At 38.7% G+C, this 27,854-nt stretch overlaps 1 protein-coding gene across 14 annotated transcripts in view; it reads left to right on the top strand.

The window, feature by feature from the left end:
• The window catches only part of SYNE1 (spectrin repeat containing nuclear envelope protein 1), a 419,767-nt gene that overhangs the window by 210,852 nt on the left and 181,061 nt on the right, over positions 1-27,854 (top strand). For all 14 annotated transcript variants that reach the window (XM_057489084.1, XM_057489085.1, XM_057489094.1 and 11 more), the window contains 17 exons: positions 194-371; positions 848-1,030; positions 4,142-4,285; positions 4,628-4,783; positions 6,329-6,493; positions 7,859-8,031; positions 9,373-9,526; positions 12,106-12,249; positions 13,051-13,215; positions 16,445-16,762; positions 17,497-17,652; positions 17,808-17,978; positions 18,590-18,916; positions 20,054-20,206; positions 20,499-20,666; positions 22,468-22,644; positions 26,923-27,069. In XM_057489084.1, the coding sequence (XP_057345067.1) occupies positions 194-371; positions 848-1,030; positions 4,142-4,285; positions 4,628-4,783; positions 6,329-6,493; positions 7,859-8,031; positions 9,373-9,526; positions 12,106-12,249; positions 13,051-13,215; positions 16,445-16,762; positions 17,497-17,652; positions 17,808-17,978; positions 18,590-18,916; positions 20,054-20,206; positions 20,499-20,666; positions 22,468-22,644; positions 26,923-27,069 (3,079 nt within the window). The remainder of the gene's footprint in view (positions 1-193; positions 372-847; positions 1,031-4,141; positions 4,286-4,627; positions 4,784-6,328; positions 6,494-7,858; positions 8,032-9,372; positions 9,527-12,105; positions 12,250-13,050; positions 13,216-16,444; positions 16,763-17,496; positions 17,653-17,807; positions 17,979-18,589; positions 18,917-20,053; positions 20,207-20,498; positions 20,667-22,467; positions 22,645-26,922; positions 27,070-27,854) is intronic.

Genomic DNA, 27,854 nt, shown 5'->3' on the forward strand with positions numbered 1-27,854 from the left:
TATACAAATAAGCCAGCAGTTTGTTCATTTTAAGGTACTATTTCAATTATAGCATAAATAAATAAATTAATCATTAAATACATTACTAAATATCATGAGTATGTGCTCTAAGAACTATTGATTCTATCAAGCATTATTTTAATCTACTTCGTCATTTTCCCATCTCATTCAATGCCTCAAATCATGGTTTTAGTCTTTGTTTGCAAGCATCTAAGGGCTGTCAGAACAGAGAACAGATTTTACAGCAAAGATTTCAAAGAGCCTTCAAGGATTTCCAGCAATGGTTGGTTAATGCCAAAATCACTACTGCCAAGTGTTTTGATGTGCCTCAAAATATTAATGAAGTTGCGGCAAGTCTTCAGAAAATACAGGTGAGAGTTATATCGATTAATTCTAATAATGGTGCTTAAGTGGATTAAAAAGGTATTGCCAGATCTTTTATAAGCATATTAAAGTTTTGCTTAAGAAACACGAATTTCAAATAAACCCCCACTTGAAACAGTTGATCGTGTATACAGTGAAGTGAAACTAGTCCATTCATCTAAATGCGTGCTATTTTTATGTATTAATAGGGACTAGAAAATATTGAAAGCTCTTCCTAGGTGATAGGCCTGTGCCTGAACAATCAAAGCAGACTTTCTCATTTAAGTTTTGTAATAACCGTATCAGGTACATAAGATAATTATGCCCAGTGTACAGACAGGTTAAAGACTCTTAGCCATTTAATATAAAGAATAAAAATGGTCTGTTTCTTTTCTTTGATTTTATTGGGAAGTAAGTAGAAAAATCAATGTATTTTAAAGCATAGAGCAATGTATTGTACCTAAGCTTACATTTTTCCTTATAGGAATTTTTGTCAGAAAGTGAAAATGGGCAGCACAAGTTAAACACAGTGCTTTCTAAAGGAGACCTCTTGAGTTCTCTGCTGACCAAGGAGAAAGCCAATGATATCCAAGCCAAAGTCACAACTGCAAAAGAAGATTGGAAAAATTTCCATTCAAATCTCCTCCAGAAGGAGTCTGCCCTCGAGGTATAATATAGCTAACCATGTGAGCATGTTTTGTGTTATGTTGGAAGTTAAATCATACTTTCAATATACCTGAACACCCTTGTCTATGATTTTAGTCATCCCTTATATATGCCTATATATTTGGTCATCTCTTATATATCCCTTCATATCTATCCCATATTACTGGATAACTGGGTAACTGTAAGACACAGCTCAGTGTTAGGAGACTGAGTCTCACTAAGAAACTTCTTAGTCACTTCTTGCATAGTAGGGGCTATTACCACAGGCTCACCTGTGCACTGTCCCACCATGCACTGTTCCACCAGGGACAACTGGTTTTATTTCTAAGCAGTATCAATCATTTACTTGAAATCCCTCAATTTTGGAAGTTATTCTAGGAGAATGAACAGAAATATCCATGTAAGGCTACAAAATGCTATGGATGAGAGGGTATGTTATAGCTAATGCAGATATCAAGTAGTCAGTATTTAGAAGTTAAGTATGCAAAGAGACGGTGGCTATGTGATTTTGTTTTATCAAGATAGCATAAGTTGAATGTATTATCATAATTATTGCCACAATGCAATCATTTTTTTTCTTGTGAGATCATCTGTTTTGTGTACTATTTCTTCCCTTAGAGGAAAATGTAGCGGCATGGAGAATATTTTACCTTTAAAACCACACTTCCTGGCAGAATAGACCCTTAATTTGATTATGACCCTAATTATTGAAGAGTGGAAAAAATAATAACAGAGAATTAATATCTGGAAGGAGAAAAATGTGTTTCCTCAATTCTTCCCTAACCCAGGATCACTGTAGCTCTCCCTGTAATGGTGGCTATTCTTTCATAGCATCCTCCATTTAATAGAGTTTGATAAACACTGTGTAGTGCTGGGAAATTTACTCTTCATAATGTGGCCTGAGCTCTGAGGCGTCTGTTGTTGAGCGAAGTACATCTAACATTGATTGAAAAACTACATAGTTGGAGAGATGTCCAGGAGTAGATGGGTAGGTCAGGAATTGCCTGCCTGCCTGCCTGCCTTCCCTCCTTCCATTCTTCCTTTTTTTTTCATTCCTTCCTTCATTTCTATTAGGAATACATATATAGTAAAAATTTCTGTTATGTGCCAGGCACTACGTTTGGAAAACCAGAGAGTTAGTCTTTTCCCTCTCCTCCAGGAATTCACTTTCTAGACTGGGAAACAGTGTATAAAGAGGTGACCGCACTGTAATATAGGTGTGTTCAGGGCATGGCAGTCCCTCAGAGAAGGATGCAATTAATGCCACTTGGAGGGATCAAGGGAGGTTTCCAGAAAGGTGACATTTTAGCTGAACCTGGAAGGCTAAGCATTCCTTGAATTTGCCAGGGCCCGTGTACATTTCAGATGGGCAGAACTGGATGTGCAGGTCAAGATATAACATATATTTATTCTTCATAAACTGCTCTCTGATGTAGGAACTCTCTTATTACTATTGTTTGTGGATGAGGAAAGTAAGGCCAAAGGTGGTAAAGTAATCTGTCAAATTCTCACAGCTAGTAAATGATCGAGATAAGGCTCAAACTTAAGTCAGGCATTTTGACTTAAAGTTTATGTAAGCACAGGTCTATAAATGTGGGTCTTTAAAAGTTTGAGGTGGTCATTGAAGCCATGGAAGAAGTAATTAGAAAAGTATGAGGATGACCATTTGGTGGAAGGCCTGCACAGCCCTGTAGATGGGAAGTATATGAGCACCATTAGAGCTGTTTTGACTTAGTAGAAAGCCGTCTTTATCCCTGGTCTCCAGGCCCCTTGCTCACTATGACTTCACCCCTTAGGCGAGGAACTCAGCTGTTTTGCATTAGATCTCTGCCTGAGCCCCAAAAGCTCGGCTCTTCAGTCCCATTTCTTTTTACAACTAAATTCCTGATCATGTTCCCCACTTTCCCCTTTAGTGGCCCTATGAGATTCCAGTAGCAGGAAGGTGGAATTCATGAATTTATTTAATTATTCAACAAATATGTGTTGAGCATCCTCCATTTGGGATACAGCAGAGAATAAAGAGCATAGAACCCCTGCCCTCAGGGAGCTCAATTCTAGTAGAGTGCTCCAGGAGTTATCTTGGCATCTTAACATTTGTGAAGCACTTTTAATTTTTCAAAGCATTCCCATTGCTTCCCATATTCCTAACAGGAGACTGTGACAGGCAAACGGTCCCCACACTGCAGGCATCCTGTCCAGGGTACAGATGGAACCTTGAGCCATTCTCTGAGAGGCCCCTGCAGTCCTCGCCTCTCAGGTTTTTCAGCTAATCTTTATGGATTTGCCCTTCAATAATATTACCTAAAACTCTAGTTTAGATTTATGTGTAAAAGCCTTTAATGGTTCACAAGGTAACACAAATTTCAAATTCACTGCAACCTAGCAGTGTTATAGGTAAAGTAATAGACATTGGATATAGACACCTTTGCTAAAGTGAAATGGCACCTTGTAAGCACGTTTTATAGCCATTAATACCTACAAATTATCTATGAAAGTAGTCACACCATTCTTATAGGATAGCACAGAACGCTACTTGGTATTTCTTATGTCTTCATAAATCAGAGTGAACAAATTATTTATTAAAAACATAGTAAGCATGTAAACCATAATATTTCTAGTCTCATCATTAATCAAAGTCTACTAAATGTTTGTTAGTATTTATTTATATTGCTGTTCGGTACCACGCAGTGTGACCCAGGAAGTGTGAGGCATAGGCCTTCCTCTCCTGGAGCTTGTAGTCTAGCTGTGGAGATGAGGGAGGCAGGCCTGCATGCGGAGGAGCTCAACGTCCAGCCTAGCCTTTGATAAAGTATTTGGTGACTAGTACAAACAGTACATGTGATGGAAGTTGAGAAGCGGTATGAACTCGGAGATAATGAGGGAAAAATTCAATTTTAAAAAAGTAGCCTAAAAAACTCTCACTGGATATTCAAAAATATAGAGGTGTGCACAAGGCAAAGGATAGAATGTTCCAGACATTGGGAACAGGGAAAGAAGGAAAGGTTGTGTAAGGCAAGGGGCCCAGATCGGGGTGGACTTTGAGTGCCATGTGAAGGACTTTGGACTTGCTGTTGAAGTTGTTTTGTCCCTAATACTACATCAAACCTCACAGAATCTAAAGATCCAAATGAAGGACTTTGAAGTAAGTGCTGAGCCTGTACAGGCCTGGCTGAGCAACACCGAGAAGCTGGTGCTTGAGAGCAGCAACCGGCTGTACGATCTGCCAGCAAAGAGGAGAGAACAGCAAAAGCTCCAGGTGATGAGACCCGCAGCCATCTGGCCACGTCTGCATCCCCACCCTCTGTGCACCCACACATTCAGCTGCATGCCCAGCTCGCTGCAGTTAGATTATGCTGTCTTGAGATGAAGTGTACCCTTGCCCTATTTCTGACGAATTTCATGTTTTCTGGCTTTCCGTTGAGGCGTGCTCTTGTTTCTGTCCTGTAGTCTATCCTATATGTAGCCTGGCAGTCCTAAAGCCTGTGGGCACCCCTATTGCTTGCCAGTGTTGATTTATTTCCACATTCTTTGGGCCAAAGCTTCGTCCGCGATGTGCTTTTCCCCAGCCTCTTACTAGAAACTTGCTTGTGCGTTTCAGTCTGTCCTTGAGGAAATAAACTGCTACGAGCCTCAGCTCCACAGGCTGAAAGAGAAAGCTCAGCAGCTGTGGGAAGGACAAGCTGCCAGCAAGAGCTTTATGCACAGAGTGTCGCAGCTGTCTTCTCAGTATCTAGCTCTAAGCAATTTAACAAAGGTAACGCCTGCCTGCCGGGTGCTGTGTGTGAGTGTGGTACCGACGTCACCAGTCTGGAGGCTCAGGAAGGTGCTGCAGGGGATCCAGCCTGACAGGCCCAAGCCAAGAATAAGGCGTGTTCCCAGGCTTGTGCTCTTCCCAGCCTTGCAGTCCAAGTCCCACATGTGTGCTGAGGCTTTGGCTGTCTGAAAACAGCAAAGGAGGGTTGCAAAGACTAAACACTTCCAATCTCTATCATTGCACAATTTAATACTGAAGTGGTATGTTCCCCAGAGCTTTTATTTTGAAGATTCAAAGCATACATGTAAGGCAAAATTCAGAGTTTGTGGTCTAAAGAATCTCATATTAAATTCCTACAGGACAACATGAATCAAAGCAGCTTACGTTTTAGTGCACTAAATATAACGAGTTTAGGATATTTTTTGTAAATTGTCTACATTCTTTGTATTCATCACACAGGAGTCAAGGATGTGTTGACTAAGAGTTTCAGTTCAGATTCTAGAGCAGAGCTCAGAATTGGCAATGGTTCATACAACTGATTAGATCTTCCAACAGCTTAGAATAAAAAGGAAATGAGATCCCTCTGTGACCTCATTCAGAACATTCAGCCGGTAGTTAATGCAGACCTGTCTTGACCTTTGTGAGGCAGGTCTGCCTTGAGCTTTATGTGGCCTGTAACATTTGTTCCCTATATTTTTCTTTTGCATTTCAGATCTAAGAATGTAAGCAATCACTGAAACTAGGTGCCATCTAGTTAAGTGTGAACTTACTTTTGGTCTGCCAGTTTGGGTCCTGAATGAAACATCATGGAGATAGTTACCCTAGTCACAGTCTTGGAGTAAATAGTTGATGTGCACATCCACGTTTTTTCTCTGAATAAGTTATTTTTCTGTCTTTAGGAAATTTGTCACAGATCTAAAATTAGAATGAATTAAGGAATCCTTCTATTCCTTTGTATTTATTTAGGTACCAAAAATCAGTAAATATTTTAATGCTTTAAGAGCTATAAACTATATTCATAAAATCTTCGTTGTGTTGGACATAACCTTTAGTTAATAAATAAAATCACATTTATAGTCCTAACTTTTAAAAAAATTTAGGGATATTATAAAATCTCAGATAATTGCTTTTTAGAACTGGCTGCAATGTAGGTCATGTGGTATGTGTTATCAGCTGAGTCAAATGTGGTATGTGAAAGCTAGAAACTGCTTCGATTCATCTCCCAGACAAGGCATTAGGAACAAATTTTACCAATTCTGAAAAAAAAGTTGTAACTGTCACAGAGTATAGCGGCTAAACTGAGGGGCAGTGAATTATAATTTTTCTATTTTTTGACTGATTTATTATCATGTTTTTACTACTTATAGATAGAGTAATCATACATCTCGTAGAGTAATAGAGACTTGCATCGTATTGTGCAGCTTAAGAACCTATGGCTAACTCTAGTTATTTGAAACAAATAGTTAGCTTTACAATGTGAGTAGCTTTAGGCTGTGAGGTCTCTAGGGAATGGACAGTGGGGAAAACATTCTCTCTCATTTCCAGGAGAAAGTGTCGAGACTGGATAGAACGGTTGCAGAACACAGTCAATTCTCCCTTGGCATTAAAGAACTACAAGACTGGATGATGGATGCGGTTCACATGCTGGATTCTTACTGCCACCCGACGTCCGACAAAAGTGTGCTGGATAGCAGGATGCTCAAGCTGGAGGTGGGCATTTCTAGAGAAATCTCTCTAACTTACAAAATTTGTTTTTCTCAAAATTCCTCAAGTTCCCATGTCTGGTGTGATTACATTACACTGTCTCTATGACACTTCAAAGCTACTCTGTAGGTGTGACCCTGTTTGCATCAGGCGGCCTTGTCTAAACATTCCTGAATCATTTGACCCCGGACATGCTCATCCACAGATAGTTCACAAAAAATAAAAATAGAAAAGCAGCCCAAATGTGGTTACTTGGTTGATATAGCCAGCTAAGAGGCTAGCTTCCAATTACATCACAGACACATTCATTGTGAGAAAATACTTCAATGAAACATTTTATAGGGTCAACCATTTCCCATCTTGTTCAACTCACTTACCTGCCTGTATCATTTAGTAAATTCTCCCATCCCAAGATGTTAGTTCTATTTTGCGTTTATGATAAAATAATTACTCCACATCACTCACCTCTCATTCATATTCAGGGTGTCTTCTAGGAGACTGGCATTCCATCTTGAGACCAAGGACTCAAAAATGAATGAAATATGGTTTTTGTCCTCAGTGACATCATTGTCTGAGGCTGGAGGCTGAAACACAGAAAGCAATAGTAACAGACAGGGTTGTGCCCAGAGGAGTGGAACCGTGCAGGAGGGATTGCATGGTCAGAGCAGATTTCTCAGAAAGCCTGATACCCGAACTGAGATTTGAAAATGGTACCAGCATGAGCAAAAGACAAAGAAAACAAATAGGCTGGTGTGTGAGAAATTGCCAGCAGCTCCTTCTTGCTACAGCAGAAACTGATGGCAAAGGGGCTGAAGCTGAACCTTCACAGGTTGGCAAGGTCCAGACTAGGGAGAGAGATGAAGCTTTGCCTTTTAGGGGATGATAACACCAGTTTTGTAACTTTGACTTCGAACTTTCTTTTATATAGAAAACCAGTGCTTGTGAAGAACTTGAAATTTATAAATAATATACCGTAGGAATTAATCCATTTCCTTGGGTTTGTTATGCTAGAGACTTTATCATGTATAAAGCTCTTCATCCTGGAACCTTCGAGAATTCGTGCATTCTGTTGTAGTCTATTTGTCTCTTAATCAAACTTTTCTCGTATTAAAAAATAAAACTTCAGGGGGAAAAAGGAATTATTCAAAGAATCAAGACCTGAAAAGCTGAGGCCACTTGGAGCCCCGCATGTGAGTCCTGGTGGCTGGTTGCTGGCACTCACCCGCAAGTGACTCTCCCACCCTGCCCAATCAGCCTGAGATCCAGGGCTCCACCCAGCTGCCTATCATGATCCTCAGGACCTCTGAAGTATTTAAAGCCAGAAATATAAAACATGCAAATGACAAGGGACTTCTCTGTTTGCTTTTATAGGCTCTGTTATCAGTAAAACAGGAAAAAGAGATCCAGATGAAAATGATAGTGACCAGAGGGGAGTCTGTCCTTCAGAACACCTCCCCGGAAGGCATTCCTGCCGTTCAGCAGCAGCTGCAGAGTGTGAAGGACCTGTGGGCTTCCCTTTTGTCTGCAGGCATTCGTTGTAAAAGGTAAATGAAACAACAAACTACTGCGAAGCCATACTGAGGGATCAGTGTAGCCGCTCAGGAGCACGCTGTTCCTGGAAGTCTCTTTCTTTCTTGTCCTTCTGTCCCTCCCTCCCTCCTTCCTTCCTTTTCTCTTCTTATTGGAACGAAAGAACCTAGCAAATAGCACCTTGCATTTAGGTTGGCCAGCAATACTATGCCTATGTTTTAATGTAACTACCTCTTTCTTTTTATTGTCGTTCACCGCTTAAAAAGTCAAAAGATAAATGTTTCATTGTGGAAAGATAAATAGTTCAGACCAGTCACTGACGTGGGAGGTAATGCCAGGAAATACCAGTAGGGGGTGTGAAAGAGCAATGAGGAAGGAGGGTAGGCAATAAAGGGCATGTTATCAGACAGGCTCTCACAGTGGAGACTCAACCTGGCCCACTGGGAGCCAGTGGGAGCACGTGCCTGAGTTATCTAACAGGTAGGGCAGGGGAGCTGGACTATTTGTAAACAGACTCCCATGAGTCAAGACGGCAACTGAGGGCTACCCCCTAGTGGGCAACATGCCTGGCACTTCTAGAAGACATTGCCCTCTAGCTGAGAGGGCACCAGGGACCAGAGAATGCACTCAGACCAGGAGGCCATTGAGCTGGCAGTTGGTCTGGTCTGAGGGTATTTATGGGTGGGGTGTCTGCTACTAAAGGACGGAAAGCATGGTAGTAAAATTAGGCACAAATGATTAATGGGGTTTTAAAAAATCCCATACTGAGAGAAGGAAGTGCTTAATTTATCTGTAAGAGAAATAATCAGGTTTCAATAATCAGAGCAATTCAGGAAACGTTACCCTATTTTTCCATTGTGATTTTGTGAATTTTAAATCTCATGCAAGATTGTTACAATGCTCGTTCTTGCTTCTTGGGTCTTGCTTCTCCCTTCCTTCCTCTTTTTTCGTCTTCTCTGGATGTCTTTCTCAACTTGTTGGTATTAAGTATTGATTTTCTTCTTTCTGAGTCTCGGCTCCAGAGATGCCTTGCTCCGGGAAGTTTCCCTGTTTTGCCTGTAGGCCTCTCCCACTGTCTCGTGACTGGTTACTGACTCCAGGTTTTGTGTCCAGTCCCACTTTTCTGCCTGTTGGCTGGGACTTCTTGCTTCCTGAAGTTATGCTTACTAGGGCCCCAGACTGGGCTTGGACAGGCCCTGACCATTCAGCCCACCCCACGCCTGCCCACGTCCCCGTGTCCCGATCGAGGGGCTTCCTGCCAGTGGGGCGGACAGAGCACACAGTGACTGAGATGAGACAGATTGGACTTCTCAGGCCTCTCAGTATAGATTCTTGTCCTTTCCAATGCCTTTCAGTCAACTTGAAGGAGCTCTTTCTAAGTGGACAAGTTACCAGGATGATGTTCGACAGTTTTCCAGTTGGATGGACAGCGTGGAGGCCAGCCTCAACGAATCTGAAAGGCAGTGTGCGGAACTGCGGGACAAAACAGCTGCTCTCGGAAAAGCCAAGGTGGGAGCTTGATTTCAGATTCCTCGTGGCCTCTAACAGGCTTTTTCAGAATGCCATGGTTATACAGAAGTGTGATGACCTGCATGCTAGGGCTCTCCATGTAGGTGAATGATATTTTGGGCTTTTAACTATAATTTCTAATGACTCTCAAACCAGACTTTTGTTTGTGGCTGTTTTATTAGTGACTGAAAATTCTCTCTTCCAGGAAGACCCTGTAGACCCACATTTTATAATACATTTAAAATTTGGCAACTTATAATGTCTTTTAATATCGTCGATGTGCTCTACATTAGGAAGTAAAAATGCTTTCTTTTCCTCACATCCTTTTGTATTTCTACTTTAGTGCATTTTTCACAATGTGTATATTAGTACAGTACTATGTGTAAAAATGTTTTAAGGAAGTAAATAAATAAATATTGATGATATGTTCTTAAATCTCTTTTTCGTTGACAGTAGTATTCCAACATATAATTTTGGAGACCTCTGATTATAGACTTACTCCAAAGGCACACTCACTGGATAACTGTTTCCCCTCAACCTTATCCTATCCAAAGCCATGTTTACTCTGTTCTACCCCAAATCCTTCACACTCATACTCTCAGTCTCAGTCCGTTGGTGCCCCCCGATACTGAATATCGTATATGGGAAGCCTCCGTATCCCCAATTCCCTCCTCCACATCCCCACTTGGAGTTAGGGGTTCGTGCCTGCTGATTGTACCTCTGGAATATCTCCTGACTGTAATCCATCCTTCTTCTCCTGAGCTGCAGGGGACTGCTAACTGCTCACTTGTCGCTTGGCTCCACCTACTGTGATCTCCATGTGAAGGTGCATGAGCCCCGTGGGCTTCCATTGTCCGCAGTATCATACCAATCATCCCCACCTTGTTTGTAAGACTTTTAATAATCTCTTTGCCATCATCATTTCCTTCATTTTCTCACCTTCCTTCCACCCATGCGTCAGCCTTACTGTATTTATATTTCCTGAATGTGCCTCATTAAATGCAATCAAAAGATTCCATGCCTTTGCAGGACCTTTCCCCTTTCCATGGCCTGTCCTGGCTCTGCCTGGCCCTCCGGCAACCTCCTCCTCACCTTTCTGAATTGGTCAGAAGTCATTTTTACCATGATAGAACCACCACCCTAGGCCTAAGTATTCTTCTGTTCTGTGTTGTTCATATCTCTTTATCAATTTTATAGAATATATGCTAACAAATCTCTCTCCTTCAGTAGATAAAGATGCTTAATTTTCTTTATATTATATGCATTTGGCTGGCTAGCTGACACAGGGCAAATGCATAGTAGAAGTTACTTGAATGACTAACTGGCTTTTCGTGAACCTATATCAAGACACTTAATAACATTTCTGGGTCTCACTTATGCATCTGAAAATTAATATAATCATAATTATCTACCTCACAGTATTGTTATAATGATGTACTACCTAATTAATTAAGTTATTTGTCTAGTCAATATTTATTGAGAACTCACTATATGCAGACATGCAGGCTTTGTGCCAGATTTTAGGTAAATTAAACAGACAAGGGTTGTATTCTGATGGAGACACTATATTCATCAGTGAATGCATCAATAAATAAATAATTATAACTGGTGATAAGTTCTATGAAGAAAAAAATGGCATACTGTGAGTAATTTAGACAGGGCTAATAATAGATTTCTGGGAGTCCGAAGGAGGAACAGGAAAGGCTTCTCTGAGACAGCAGAGATGTGGACTGTGCCCTAAGGAATGTAGTTCAGAGAAATTAGTCCTGGGGGGGAGGTGAGCAAAGAACATCCCATGGGGAATAATGAGGATGTCTGCAGGCCCTGAGGATGGAGAGAACTTGACTGGATAAGGGAACTAACAGAAAGGCCATGTATCGCTAGAGCAAACAATAAACAGGATGAGCGTTGCAAGGTGAGCTGGCAAAGGTGGCAGGAACCCGATCATGCGCTGTGTGTCATCTCGCCTGAGGATTCTCCACTTGATCCTGATGGCACTGGGAAGATAATCAACGCAGGAAGCTCAAGATGACATGATAACAATCTTAACACCTTTTATCACTCAGGCTGCTGTGTGGAGTATGGAAAAGGACAAGGAAGTCTGCCTATTGCAAAAGTCCAAGCAAAAGATGATAGCGGCCTGGGCTTGAGAGTTTGCAAGAGATATGCAGATAAATGGGACATAATGAGCGGGCAGAGCTAACAAGATTTCCTCATGGATGGGGCGATGGAGAGTAGGGAGAAAGGGGGACTCAGTGTTCTGAATTGACCATCTGTGTGGAAAGTAGTGAAGTTTGTTGTTTGGAAAGAGACTGAAAGAGAAGACTTGGTGGGAGCTGGGAAGAACAGTAATAGAGGGGAAATCAGGACAAATTAAGTTTGAGATGCCCAAGTCAATTGAAATCAGTATTTCCAAGAAAGTTCTGGGCCAGATACCGTGCACGCACGCGCGCGTCTATCAAATAGGTAACCTAAGTCACTTGTCAACTATAGTTAAAATATCTTAATTTCAGCAGTATCATTATATGATGGTCTACTTGGTAACTCCTTTATTTTATTTTATTTTAAATGTTCCCTAGTTGTTAACTGAAGAAGTGCTGAGTCACAGCAGCTTGCTGGAGACCATTGAAGTCAAGGGGTCTGGCATGACAGAGCACTATGTCACCCAGTTGGAATTCCAGCATTTACGGGAGCGATACAGAGCAATCAAAGAGAGGACCAAGGTATGGCTGTGTTCCACGCACACTCACCAAAATAGGAGTATTTTGGAGCTACGCAATTTGAAGATTCATTTATTTCTAGGAATGATAAACTTGTGAAAGCAGAACAAAAGAGGCAAAATGAATTTCAAAACATACCACCAGCAAAACCAAACAAAAACCTTCAAATACAAATTGTTAGTACATGAAAGTTACAGAAGGAAAATGATTCTCAACTAAAAATTTTTAGAAATTTACCAATTAAAGAAAAATTTTGGACAGGTTCATAAACAAGATTCATAAGTGCCTGAACATATCTGGTGATGAGAGTTTTTTAAAGCAGGAAATGCCCATAATATTTATTATTCTTCATGAAGGCCTCATAAAGAAAATAAAAATAGCTTTTCAAGCACATCTTACTTTATTAGACAAAGTACATGGAAAATTAAATCCACAGGGATTTCCAATCCTTAGTTAAGGCACAATATAAGAATTTAAGTTTTCTTCATTAGCAAAAGTATATTTTTATGACAAGTCAAGTTAATTCGTTTTTGGGTTTTTTTGGCATGTCATGTTACATTTCACAAAGAATTCAGAAATCAGGTTAAGTCAACAAAATAATATTTAAGACCCCTTTTAATCCTGATACTATGTTTTTATATTTTTTACATAAATATTAAAGCTTCATTCTTCTAAGAGATTACTCAGAATCCAGTGATTTAATAACTATGCTTCTGTGAAATTCCAAAAATGATTTCTTACAGCACATTGACACTGCACATAGTAATGTATTCCTGTCTGAATCATCTTACATGTTAACAATAGGAAGCAGTAACCAAGTCTGAAAAACTAGTCCGCCTGCACCAAGAGTATCAGAGAGACCTAAAAGCATTTGAAGTTTGGCTGCAGCAAGAAGAAGAAAAACTTGACCGATACTCAGTTCTTGAAGGTGATGCCCATACTCATGAGACAACATTACGGAACCTTCAGGTAAAGTCTATTTCATCTTAAAACAAAGGAATTTTCCTGCTGAATATAGAATTACTTTACTATTTTAAGCAATGGTATGACATTGAGTCCCACAAAGTGGTCCTAACCTATTAAGCAAAACCCTAGTAAGGTCTGATCTCGAGCATTCCGGGGCCTCAGTAGAAGATGGTATTTGAGATTGAGCATTTTAAGTGATTTAGACTGAGCAGGTCTGGGACCTGGGGAATTTGTTCAGCTACTAAAGGGGCCTTGGACAGGAGTGGTTAGAGGTCTGTCGACTGGTTCCTTTGCCTATTGCTCCCTACAGGATCGAGTTAGAGGTAGGACCTAGCAGCAGGAGTCCGTAGAGTGGCACATCCCTCAAAATCAAACTGGTGGCACCATCTTGGGCCATCCAGCTGCAGCCAAAACCTTCTCCATTGCTGAGGACACAGATCAGGGGTGGAGACCAGAAGAAGGAATGAGAGGAGTGCTGCAGGGCAAGACAGCAGACCTAGGGGGGAAAGGGGTCTTAACCCATTTACTTATTTACTCATACATCATTTACTGACTACCTAATGCTGTGCAGACACTTGGTGAGCTCCTTTAGGTAAAGATGATTAAAATACTGTTCCTGACTTCAAGGAACTTCCAGTTTAGTGAGAAATGCAGACCCATACATAGGTCATTAGAAATAATAAAATAAGAACAACGATAGACTACTGCAGGAGATCTTAGGAGAGCATTAAAGAGAGCTCCTGAATCTTGTCTAGAGAAGTAGGTAGGGGTCAAGGGCAAACACCACAAGGGGCCAGCAGGTACACATTGTAGAGAGGGGAAAGGCCAACCGGACAACAACCCCGTGTCCCACCAGCTGTGTGTTAGAATTTACTCACATGCTTTCAGCTCTGCTTAGAGTTGGTTCAGGATCAGGCAGAAGGTACCTACAGCTTGCACAAATTAAAAAAATATATATTTTTTTGGCTATTGAGTTAAGTCCTCGGAAGTGTTGTATAATGGCAAAGTTGGGATTCAGAAATTTGGACTCCGACACTTAGAGGAACCTGACACTGAGTGAGTTTAGGCAAGAGAGAACCTCTCTCACTCAGTTTTCTCACAGAGTTATCATGGGGAAGGGTTGGTGGGAGGGAATCTCATTTAAATAATGGTCCATTCATGAAATAAATGTTGAGTAGAAGTTAGAAGGGTCCTAATTTCATTAGTTTGTTTAAAAATCTCAACCATTCTGTTTTAAAATAGTAGGGTTCTCTGATCTGCTGTGTGTAGCCGTTGTAATTTATTTTTGTAGAGTTGCCTTTGTTTTTGCTAAATAACCCCTCTTTAGCATGTCACTCCAGACATGCTTGGCAAGCAAATGCCAAGCTCTCCAGGCTTCTGAATGGGAACTGGACCAATAAGTTACATGTCACCAGCAGATGTTTCTCTTGTTTTGGTCAAAAGAACATGTGTCACTTCAGCCCCTGGTAGTGTGGCTCAAGCTCAAACCTTTCGTTTTGCTACGCATCAATTCTTGCATGGTCTTATTTTGAGTCACCACAAGTGTTAAAAAGGAAGTGGGATGCTAGTAGCAAAACAGGTAGTGGAGAATTGGTGTGTTCCAACCGCACAGCAGACATCTTCAGTGTCCTGATGCCCTGTACAGCTCACCGTGGTGTGGGGATCAGCCAGTCATGTGGACCATGCTCACAAATTATTTTGTATAAACTGAGGGCCCAATCTGGGTCATAGAATATATAGATTTTTAAAATATTGAGTCATATTTTCCCCTCCAGAATAAATACTTGAAATATGGGCTATGTAAGAATTTATCTAACACAGTGATGATTTGTATCACGGAGAAAACTGTTATAAAATATGGAAAGGGTGATATTTTGGCAAGATTGATGAATTTGAGCAAGGGTCAGTACACTGCAGCCTATGGCCATAATCCCTGTATTTTAAATAAAGTTTTTTAGAACACAGCCACACCCATTCATTTATGTATTGCCTGTGGGTACTTCAGTGCTACAGGGGCCAAGTTAAGTGATTGCAGCAGAGACTGTATGACTCACAAAGTCTAAATATTTATTATTGGGTCCTTTATTATATGTTTCCCAAGCCTGAATTAGGAAAAACATGTACAAAATTAACATTTAAAAAAGTTAAGAATTTGAAATAAAAGTTCTGTGTGTAGCCATTTTTATTATTTTACTATATATATTGTTCTTTTCCATGCAAAACATTCATGTTACAATACTCTCGGAGTGGCATCAGAACTGAGGAAAAATGTATCCACTTGTTTGAACCATATGAGATTGCTATCTTTGTAGATAAAAATGGTCAGACATCAACAATTCCAAATAGTTTGAACTAATATTAAACATTTCAAAATAATACTGTGACTAAGTATGTTGGTACTTTTAATTTTCTTGGGGAGATTTGACCTGGTTTCTTTCATCTTTAAATTATCAGATCATGTAACAGTGTGGATTTTTTGAACATTAGAAATACAAGGATGTAATGTTATTCTGCCAACATCCTAAAGGATATAAGAGTTTTTCTTTCAATAAAAAATAGTTAATCCTCTTCAAGATTTGATTCATACCTCATTGTAGGGTAAATCCTTGGGGCTTTGGTGGAGGAAAGTGTATTTGCACCTGAGAGCACCTAGTGAGCAGGTGTGATGATTCAGCCTCCCAGGTTTATATGCCCTGTGCCCTCCAAAAGTTAAGGCCAGTTTTTCTTGGCCATCACATCCTCTAGAGCAGCTTTGGCAAAGAATCCCTCCATAGCAAAAGGGGACCCATTGTTCCTTTCTTAACCACAGGTGCAGTATACTATCCAATGTCAAAGCAAGAAGATTAGACTCTTTGAGCAGATTATGAGCCACAAAAAGCCCATGTTATTCTTTTAAATATTAAGAAAGAAAAGAAAACTTTAACCACAAGTGTTTTTGCCTGTAAGCTGAAAAGTCAAATTTCAGAAACTGTTAGTAAGATGATTGAGACAAATATTGGCATGTGTGTGTTTGTGTGCATTTTGATTCTTTTACTAGAAATATTTCCAAATATTTCTCCTGCCTTAAGAAACAACATTCAGTGTTAGGTACACAATTTTTGTATAAGACAGAATAAAATCATTCTTTTCTAATGTGAAGTTTAAGTAGGCACTGTTGGCTTAGGTGAGACGAGATAACCTGTGCAGGTATAAAATACTAGTGAGATGTGACCGCCCTACCTTTCCCCTGCAGGAGCTCCAAGTGCACTGTGCAGAGGGGCAGGCACTGCTGAATTCAGTGCTGCACACCAGAGAGGAAGTGATCCCATCAGGCATCCCTCAGACGGAGGATCGGGCTTTAGAGTCTCTTCGGCAGGACTGGCAGGCTTACCAGCAGAGACTGTCTGAGACCCGAACTCAGGTCAATAACGTAGTCAACAAATTGAGGCTGATGGAACAAAAGTTTCAGCAAGTAGACGAGTGGCTAAAAGCACTGGAGGAGAAAGTGATTCTCAGGACTGGACGGCAGTCTAACCAGGCAACCAAAGAGATACAATTACATCAGCTGAAGGTACAACCTAGTGTAATTCCTGAGCTTTGTCAAAGTAGCAGTGATCTTGTGTAGTTTTTTTTCAATAAAATATTTAGTAACTTTTTGCCCTGGGTATAGATTTTGCAAAATCTCTTTCTGCTTGCAAATAAATTTGACATAAATTACAATGGAGCACTCAGTTCTAATAGCAATTCTTTAATAGAATCCTAAATTCATCTTCAATAAAATTTTATTGAAATATTTTATATTTTCTTCCCATAGCCTATTACCTTGCTTTGTAAAGATACATGAATGCCAGTATTGCAATCATTTATGTTTAAGAGTCTGATTTAAAATTGATCTAATATAATACATTGAAATAATACTTGGTAATTAGTTTTACTCTTTTTTATGCAGATTCAGTGCATATGACCAAAATAATGCTTAGACTTTTGGATTTCTTTTCATTATTCATCTAGTTTAAAATGTATCAAAGTACAACAGAAGATATGAACATTTATGCCACTGTCTTTTTTACAGTTTTTGAGCTAAAGTGTAACATATATAGAAAAATACTGAAACTCATGTAGAATGCAGTTCTTATCATGTTAATGTAATATAATTTTTCATAAATGTTATGTATGACACATTTTCAGAATTATATTTCTAAACATGCACTGAAATCATTTCCTATTGAAATGATCTATGGATATTTGTCTTACTCAAGAATGCCTAAGACTGAATCTGTCCCTGCCATATTTGCATCATTTCAGAAGTGGCACGAGGAAATTACTACATACAAAGATGAAGTTGAGGACGTGGGAGCCAGAGCACAGGAGATCCTGGATGAGAACCACGTAAGCAGCCGAATGGGCTGCCAGGCCACCCAGCTGACTTCCAGATACCAGGCCCTTCTTCTCCAAGTGCTGGTGAGTGGGCCACCAGCTGCCCGTTACAGGCCAGCATACTTCACAAGCCAGAATGTTCTTCCTGTCATTAGCTTCCAGTGAAGATAGAATTTTATCAAGAAAGGCACCGGCAGAGGTCCTTCATTCTCTGCTCAACTTTTCTTTTTCTTTCAAAGGAACAAATAAAATTCCTGGAGGAAGAGATTCAGAGTTTGGAGGAATCAGAATTATCCCTCAGTTCCTATTCTGACTGGTATGGCTCTACACATAAAAACTTCAAGAATCTGGCTACCAAAATTGATAAAGTTGATAAAGCAATGATGGGGAAAAAAATGAAGATGTTGGAGGTAGGCACACATCTGTCAGACTTGTCTCCTGGCCTCACTTCTTGACTGAGCTTCTCTGTTCTCCCATGTGTGTGCTGGGATCCCATGGGCTCAGCCCCACCTGGTGTGGTCGGTGGTCCTTGGCTCATCATTTCACTCCAAATGCCAAGTTGTAATTTCTTTAAGACCAAAAGTTGGCTTTCATTTATTTCTGATGTGATGTCATGTGAATGACTTAAACATCACTGCTTCCGCAATTCTAAATAAATTCCAGTTTGACACTTAAATATTAAGAGAAGAAAGATTATTTCAAACTCTCATGGCACTGTGAGATAACAGAGTTTTTACTCTGAGCTTTAGGAATACTGCTAAGGATGAGATAAACGCCAGGTTCTTTCCTAAGTCTCTGATTTGGAAATGATGTACTGGTCAAGACTTTATAAAGTTTATATTGGAGTAAAGAAAAGAGGACTCCCAATGCTTGTTAAGTCAAATCTGGTTATAAATTTCAAAACCATAATTTAAAGGAAAATGGATGAACTTGAGAATTAATTGGACTTGAAAGCCTTTATTTTCAAAGGAAAGAAATAATACTAACTTTGCTCTTGTCCCCTACTCACTGCCTTTCTCAGGGCTTACTGAAAGACATGGAGAAAGGCCATAGTTTGCTAAAATCGGCCCGAGAGAAAGGAGACAGGGCTCTTAAATACTTGGAGGATGGCGAGGCAGAGACATTAAGAAAAGAGATCCGTGACCACGTGGAGCAGCTGAAGGAGCTGACCAGCACTGTCCGGAAAGAGCACGTGACTCTGGAAAAAGGCCTTCATTTAGCAAAGGAATTCTCAGATAAATATAAAGCACTAGCTCAGTGGATGGCAGAGTACCAAGAACTCCTACACATTCCTGAGGAACCCAAAATGGAATTATATGAGAAGAAAGCCCAGTTATCTAAATACAAGGTGATGTGCTGTTACTCACTGACAAATGCAGGAAGTCATGTGGGGACTGAATGGGAGGGACATGATCCGTGGTGTGTGTCACTTCCTGCGCGCTGGAACATCCTTAACATGTCTGATGTCTGCTCTCCTGGGAGTGAGCGATGTAGATGTGTTTGGCTAAATACACTGTGTCCAACTTATTTTTCCATTCAGAAATCATATTTGTCTGATATTCGAAGTTTGTATCAGTAAATGGAATCTATTCTGACTGTGAGGTCCAGGTCTATGGATCCTCCAAATAAATCTTCCTGACATCAGGATCTCACACCTACAGGTTTTATCTGTTTCATATAGTCTCCCCTTCATCTTTTGATACCTAAGGCCTTCACGCTGACCTATAGTAAATTGAAAATGAGATACTGTATTTATAAGAAATAAATTCTAATTCACCAACTATAGCTAAACCCGTTAGAAATTAATTTTGAAAGAATAAATGATTACCTGGATATAGCTGTACATGATACAGATATATCATCTCAAATATTTTGAAACAGTTTTCAAAGCTTATATGTGGAATAATTTTTGCTCAAAATTTGACCTGAAGGATTGAGCGATAGCCTTTAAGAATTGCAGTTGATAGCTCATCTCAAAGCTTTTTCTATCAAAAACTTTGGTCCCCTCCAACCAGTATGTCGATTCCTATCCTTGGGTCCTGTGCCAAGCTTGACAGCCTGTCTTTGAAGGTGCCACATAAGAATCACAACCATCCAGCTCAAATGAACCCAAATCAAAGATAGTGCCTCACTCCTATCATTTTGTGTTGAGGTTTTTTTTTTTCCTCTCTGCTGAATGGAATGAGGTGGAAGCCAGAAATATGAACTATGTTAAATTTAGCCAAATATCATTCTTTTTCAGATTTCTCATTCCACCTTCCATAAGAAGATCTAGTTGATGTGTTTCTTTTAGCCTGTATTGAAAAACTGTATTAGCCATTAAAAATCACCCTCTTTCTTTAATATTTTAATTATTCACTTCTAAAATATATATGAGATCTTTGAGATAGAATCCTGTATCATCTCATACATGCCCCAGGTATAGGTATACATTCATCTTGATAACATAGATGAGTTGGCTTTTTTTTTTCTCTCCTAATTCAAGTCACTTCAACAAATGGTACTGTCCTATGAACCATCAGTAAAATCAGTGAGAGAGAAAGGTGAAGCTCTTCTGGAATTGGTGCAGGATATTGCTTTAAAGGACAAAATAGATAAACTTCAAAGTGATTACCAGGACCTCTGTGGGGCAGGAAAGGTAAGGAAAGATCAGAAATCCAATAAAAGTGTGTTGATTTCCCAAAAAGGGGGTCCTGCCTCCTTTTCATCTGCCAGAAAGTTTTAAGGGTTGGTATGAGTATTTTTCCTTTTACTCAGATGGGCATTTTAAGTGGCGTAATGACTCTCTATGTTTTCTCTGTTCCTGGTAATTTTCCGATATATAAAACTCTACCTATCCTATGAGCTGCACTGGGTTTTTCAAAATATGAAACAGTTTTGAGTAGATTTTTGGCTTGAAAGTCACCTCTCATGGGTGCCTGACTTCACAGGAGCACGTCTGCAGTCTCCAGGCAAAAGTCAAAGACCACGAAGATTACAACAGTGAGCTCCAAGAAGTAGAAAAGTGGCTACTGCAGATGTCAGGCAGGCTGGTGGTGCCCGACCTTATGGAGATGAGCAGTCTAGAGACGATCACCCAGCAGCTTGCCCGCCACAAGGTATGGCTGAGGTCGCTAGCTTGCTGAAGAAGACAGGGTGGTCTACCCGCCATGCCTGTGCACGTGTGTGTATGTGCGCATGCACGCCTCTCTCGGTCATAATGACTGCACTTGAGGAGTCAGACCCGACTCTTGAGAATGTCTGAGAATTGAGAACAGTTGGGTTCAATATTTAAGTAAAGTAACAACAGTTGAATCCTGGCTTTCAACTTCTGAACACATTGTAACATTTTTCTTAGCCAGTAGTTTTTTATTACAGAATTTAATTTTTAGGGAGTAATCTATCAAAGAAAGAGATTATCTTTATTTTAGAAAAGTACAGTCAGAAATGGGATACAGGAACAATAATTAGAAAGTCTGGGTTCTGGCAGACTGTCCTTCCTAAGTGGGGGAACTTAGCCTCTCTGAGCTTCCTCCTTTTGCTCACCTGTAGGGGTGGTTATGCCAACCTGTCACAGAGCTGTGAGGTCATCACAGAAGATGACATATGTGACAGCAATTTGTATACCACTAAGTATGATACTGATACAAGGTGTTCTTATCCTTATTAATATATATATATTTTTTTACATATGCCAGATGACAGATAATCATATGGTCACAATTTTATGGAGCAATTTTGGTGACCTTAATGGGAAACTGAATTTGGTTGTGACATGGTCAATATCTAGTAGTGTGTTTTAGGAATGCCAGTTACCCTCTCTGGTCTTCAGGATTCCTATCTGTAGAAGAAAACTTTATTTTGCAAATAGGAGCAAAAAAGTAACTACATGGTACAGTATTAGGAGCAGAGGAAATACCCTCACTAACCTCATGATGCAGTGGCTCTACACCAACTCAAAGATAAAACCATCCTTCTCAGTGTGGTGACTGTAACCTCTAACCCGGCACCGTTGGAAAAAGTGGTGGGCCTGGGCTGCTGAGGAACTTCAGAGTTTCCTTAGATACACTGATGTTTCCCTCCATGAAACCTTCTGATGGAATGTGTCCCTTGTCATTAGGGCTGCATAGCACTAAGGAAATTAAAACCTGATTTGTAGAAGTTGGTCCTTTTCTCGAAGTGATCTACAAGAATGCTCATAGATCACTAGTGAATCACTAGTGATCACATGTGGGGATGGTGGTATGTATGAGCCGAAGTCCCACAGAGCTGGTCCAAAGCCTGGGCCTCTGCCACTTCTGAGTTGTGCAACTCTGAGCATATTATGTAACCGCTCTGTGCTTCAGTCTCCTCATCTGTAAGATAATGGTAATAATATACACTTATCAAAGCTTAAATATAGTTTCTGATGCTTTTAAATGGGAAGTGGTAAATGTTTTCATTATAAATATTATTAGATGTAAATTAGATATTATATAAATTAATATTTAGATACATCATTACATAAACCAGATATTGTAATTAGGTAAATGAGATATTAGTACATTAGATTAAATAGTAGTAATAAGATTATTTTAGATACAAATTACACCAAAATTTTAATTTATAGAGCTGAAAAATTCGCGAACATGCTTTTTCCTGGTAATAATACCATAGAGCAAGTATCTAATTGAGATCAACCATGAATTCACTCTCCTCTTAAAATTTACTTTAAAATCTCTGTGTAACTTATGCCATTAAACTCATTAACTCTTCCCTTTAGAGTATCCCTGAAAACATATATTTTTTTCATTTGTTAATATGGCATATAAGACATTGTGAAACTCTTCCAGAACATCATAAAATAATGTAATTATCAGAATTTCTGTTTGATAAATAGGTTATTTAAAAACTGAAAATGTATTTCTTCCATTTTTGTAGGCAATAATGGAGGAAATTGCTGGTTTTGAAGACCGTTTGAACAACCTTAAAAGTCAAGGTGACAATTTGATCAGCCAGTGTGCAGACCACCTTCAAGCAAAACTTAAACAAAACGTGCATGCCCATCTGCAGGGCACAATGGACAGTTACTCAGCCATCTGCAGTACAGCTCAGAGGGTGAGTACCACTGCAATGTTTTAGAATGACCCATGAATTAAGGAGAAAGGCTGCTCATTGGTTTTAAAAAATAGTTTTGATACTTTAGTCTTTGAGACAGTTTTGATATATGTCCAGACAGGAAATAGGAGGATAGATTTCATAGTCTCTATGTTAGTCACAGAACTAACAATCATTCATTTGATTGATTTGGTGAAGCAGTGAATTTCAGATACTTCATTTTGCCCACCCCTTTATTCTATGATTATAAATTTTAAAAAAATTGTTTTGTTTTTATTTGCACACCATCAATACTTCTTTCTAAATTGCCATTTATCTTATGACACTAAAACAAATTTATTCTGTAATTTTCATAATTATATTCTTTTTAAGTATGCAGCCTAGGTTCTACTCTAGTTCAGTAGTTTTATACGTTCATATAGAAATTGAATAAAGGTATAAGTGCCAATTTTGTGTTACACTCTAATGGGTATACTTGCAGTAAAATGGAATATTTAATGTTTAGAAATAAGTCAAAGGGGGGTAAGAATCACCCTTTTAACAAAAATTAAGTAAAATAAGTGAATTTTTAAAAATTGAAGTATGGCTGATATACTATCTTATATTAGTTTCAAGTTTACAACACAGTCGTTCAATAATTACCCACATTATTAAATCCTTCCCCCAACTAGTGCATTTACTATTTGTCAACATAAAAAGATATTACAGAGTCACTGACTATATTCTCCATGCTGTACTACCATCCCTGTGACCAACTTAATTATGTTTGAGAATTTTGTGCCCCTTTGTCCCCCTCACCCTCCCCACCCAACTACTCCAACCCCTCCCCCATGGTAACCACCAGTCACTCCTCAATGTCTCTGAGTCTACTGCTATTTTGTTAATTTTGTTTTGTTTTGTTTTTGGATTCCACAAATAGGTGAAATCATATGGCATTTGTCTTTCTCCACCTGACTTTATTTCACTTAGCATAATACCCTCTAGACCCACCCATGTTGTTGCAAATGGCAGGATTTCTTTCTTTTTTATGGCTGAATAATACTCCTTTGTACATATGTACCACATCTTTATCTGTTCATATATTGATGGAAACTTTGGTTGCTTCCATATCTTGGCTATTGTAAATAATGTGGCAATAAACATAGGGGTGCATATATTTTTTCTAATCGGGGATTTAATTTTCTTTGGATAAAGTCCTAGAAGTGGAATTACTGGGTTATATTGTATTTCTGTTTTTAGCTTTTTGAGAAACCTCCATAGTGCTTTCCAGATTAGCAGGACCAACTGACATTCCCACCAACAGTGTAGGAGGTTTCCCTTTTCTCCACGTCTTTGCCAACATTTAGTATTTTTTATCTTTTGGATAGTGGCCATTCTAACTGCTGTGAGGTGATATCTCATTGTGGTTTTGATTTGCATTTCCCTGATGATAAGCAATGTGGAGATCTTTTCATGTGCCTGTTGGCTATCTCTATTCCTTCTTTGGAGAAATGTTTGTTGAGACCCTCCACCCATTTTTTAATTGGGTTATTTGTTCTTTTGGTATTTAGACATATGAGTTCTTTATACAGTTTGAATATTAACCCATTATCAGATAAATTGTTTACCAATATATTCTCCCATACTGTAGATCACCATTTTGTTCTACTGATGGTGTCCTTTGCTGTGCAGAGCTTTTTAGTTTGATGTAGTCCCACTTGTTCATTTTTGTTTTTGCTTCCCTTGCCTGAGGAGATGTGTCCAGGAAAAAGTTTCTCGTACTTCTATTCAAGAGATTTTTACCTGTTTTCTTCTGAGACTTTTATGGTTTCATGTCTTACATTCAGGTCTTTCATCCATTTGAGCTTACTTTTGTGTATGAAGTTAGACAGTAATCCAGTTTCATTTCTTGAATATAGCTGTCCAGTTTTCCCAGCACCAGTTATTGAAGAGGCTGTTTTTTCCTCATTGTATATTCATGGATCCTTTGTCATGTATTAATTGACAATATATGCATGGGTTTATATCTGGGCTCTCTATTCTATTCTACTGATCCTATGTATCTGTTCTTGTGCCAGTACCACACTGTTTCAAGTACTGTAGCTTTGTAGTAGAGCTTGAAGTCAGGGAGCATAATACCCCTAACTTTGTTCTTTCTCAGGATTACTTTGGCTGTTTGGGGTCTTCTGTGGTTCCACATGAATTTAAGAACTATTTGTTGTAGTTCACTGAAAAATGCTGTTGGTATTTTGATAGGGATTGCATAGAATCTGTAAATTGCTTTGACAATATTAATTCTTCCTATCCTTGAGCATGAGATGTATTTCCATTTATTGGTGTCTTCTTTCATTTCTCTCATGAGTATCTTGTTGTTTTCAGGTCATAGGTCTTCCACATCCTTGGTTAGGTTTATTCCTAGGTATTTTATTCTTTTTGATACAATTGTAAATGGAATTATTTTTCTGATTTCTCTTTGTGCTATTTTGTTGTTAGTATATAAGAATGCAACAAATTTCTGTGTATTAATTTTGTATCCTGCAACTTTGCTAAATCCAATTATTAGTTCTAATAGTTTTTTGGTGGAGTCTTTAGAGTTTTCTATGTATACTGTCATGTTTTCTGCAAATAGTGACAATTTTACTTCTTCCTTACCAATTTAGATGTCTTTTGTCTCTGTATCTTCTCTGATTGCTGTGGCTGGGACCTCCAGTACTATACTGAATAAAAGTGGTGAGAGTGGGCAGAATCCTTGTCTTATTCCTGATCTTAGAGGAAAAGCTTTTTTTGCCATTGAGTATGATGTTAGTATGGGTTTGTCATATATGGTCTTTATTATGTTGAGGTATGTTCCCTCTATATCCATTTTCTTGAGAGTTTTTATCATGAATAGATGTTGAATTGCTTTTTATTACTCTAGAATTTTTAAATGACTGCCACAATAAATCCACATATTTTTATTACTGAGCTAGCCAGTAAGAATCAGAGATATACAAGTGACATGGTCTATGTTCATCATGGTTAAAAAAGAGAAAATGCTGGGTGATATTACTAGACTTGAAAAACCCACCTTCAGAAAGTTATGGATAAAGAGGGACAAAGGAATCAAACAAGTATTTGTAGATAAGGACAAAGAAGGGGAAAGGGAGCAAGATGAGAAAACCCAGCGTGGAGCTTCCTTGGTGAGCTCATTAATTCACTCATTCAACAGAGATTTATTGGGCATTGACTTTGTAGTGGGCATATTTTATGTATGAGGGATACTGTTTAAATGTTTTTTCATTGGTAAATGTTCAAAAGGCAAACACATAATTTAAAAATAAATTTTCAAAAAGCAGATAAAACTATAAGAGCATAATCAGAACCTTACAATTAAAGTTTGTAAAAATGATCAAGAGAACAGTACATCTTGTTTCTTTTTCATTCTGCTGAAGTGCAAATATGGTATAGTCTCAATATCAGATGAAAATGATTAATTTAATAGATGATATAGAAAAGCACAATTCACTTATTGCTTCTATTGTCCCAATTATGAAAAAAAGGAAACAGACTAACCTCACTATCCCTCTTTTTTCTTTTTTTTTATAGAATAGTTTGCTCAGGAAACTTCATAGGTATAGTTCACCTTGATTTCAAGGAGACACATAATAGTTCCTCAGTATGTCTTTCTGTATAAATAGAAATTGGTTTTCTGGTTGAGGATTAATGAATTGAATAGACATATTAGAATATTTTTTGATTATTCTGGATTATTATTGTCCTGGAACATAGCTTCTAAAAGGAAATGAAGGCATCAAACTCTCCCCTCCCCTGTTAAATTTAGGTCCAATTTGACCCTGTCATTAAAGCAGAAACATGAAACATTTCAGTTAAAGGAATATTAGCTATCTTTTCATGAGATGGTGTTTTATTTTTTGCTTTTAGTTCCTAGCTTAAACAAGAGCAGTATTTGTACCATAGGGTGTGAAAGCTTTAGTACTCTGATTTATGTTTGACAATTTTCTTCAAAGATTTTTGCATTCTAACACATTTCTACAGTTACATTAACCCCACCCATATTCTCTTCCCCTAATGAGGATATTACATTGTAACATGTGGGTGGAGCAATGATAAACTGGCGATGGCCATTGAGCTTTGCAACATTTTGAAATGTATACCAAATCATTATATGTGAATAATGTGGGGTAGTCCTGCAGGAAAAATCCATTCAATGTACTTGACAACATGTTTCATTGGATTCCAGTGATCTTTATAAAAATGTAAAACAGCTCTCACAATCATAGCATGATTTTTTTGTCTCAGGTATACCAGAGTTTGGAACATGAACTTCAGAAGCACGTTAGCCGACAGGACACTCTGCAGCAGTGCCAGGCCTGGCTTTCTGCAGTCCAGCCAGATTTAAAGCCAAGCCCGAACCCACCGCTTAGCAGAGCAGAAGCTGTTAAGCAGGTAGTAGACTCCTGAAAGTTTATGTTACACTGTGATTCATTCAGACTGTAAATGAAAATGTATTAACTGCTTATTATGTGCCTAACTGTGCCTGATCCTGGTGATATAAGTATAAATAAAGTGTGATCTTGACTCCAGTTGAGCTCATGTTCTAAGCAGTAAGATAGATGCTCAGCCTGGTTGAAGAGTGTGGCCCTGTAAACAAGAAATCAACTCTCACACCGACACCTGGTGTGACCATGGGTAAATTACTCAATTGCTCTGAGCCTCAATATCCTAATATGTAAAATGATGATTGTAAGAATGTTTACATTGAAAGTTATGAAGAAATTCAATTATTATACCCCAGTGTACATGATTTATAAACAGAAAAGCAATATTGGCTTCTCCAGACAAGTTTTTTGGCACAAAACAAGGTGCTTAGTAAATATTGAATGAATAATGAATGAAATATTAATTATCATGTGAAAGCAACCTATTGCATATAAATTTGACATCCACATGCTTACAATTTTGCTGCTGAGACATAATAGAATATGAAAAAAATATTTTTAAAAACTTTTGTACCAAGCAGTTTTTCTATACGGTGTTAATCCTGTTGAAAAATAAATTTAAATTTACTTGCAAAGGTTATTGCTGCCAGTTATGAAGTAACTATATTACATAAATAATTCCATTTTCTTAATCTAAACTGGGATTAAAATAATGTGCTTATTCATTTAGTCCACACAGAGAATGTATCCAGTTAATTCATCCCCTGCAAGTACTGCATTCATGTAAAACTT

The sequence above is a fragment of the Manis pentadactyla genome, chromosome 12 (genome assembly GCF_030020395.1).
Source record: "Manis pentadactyla isolate mManPen7 chromosome 12, mManPen7.hap1, whole genome shotgun sequence".
Classification (NCBI taxonomy): domain Eukaryota; kingdom Metazoa; phylum Chordata; class Mammalia; order Pholidota; family Manidae; genus Manis; species Manis pentadactyla.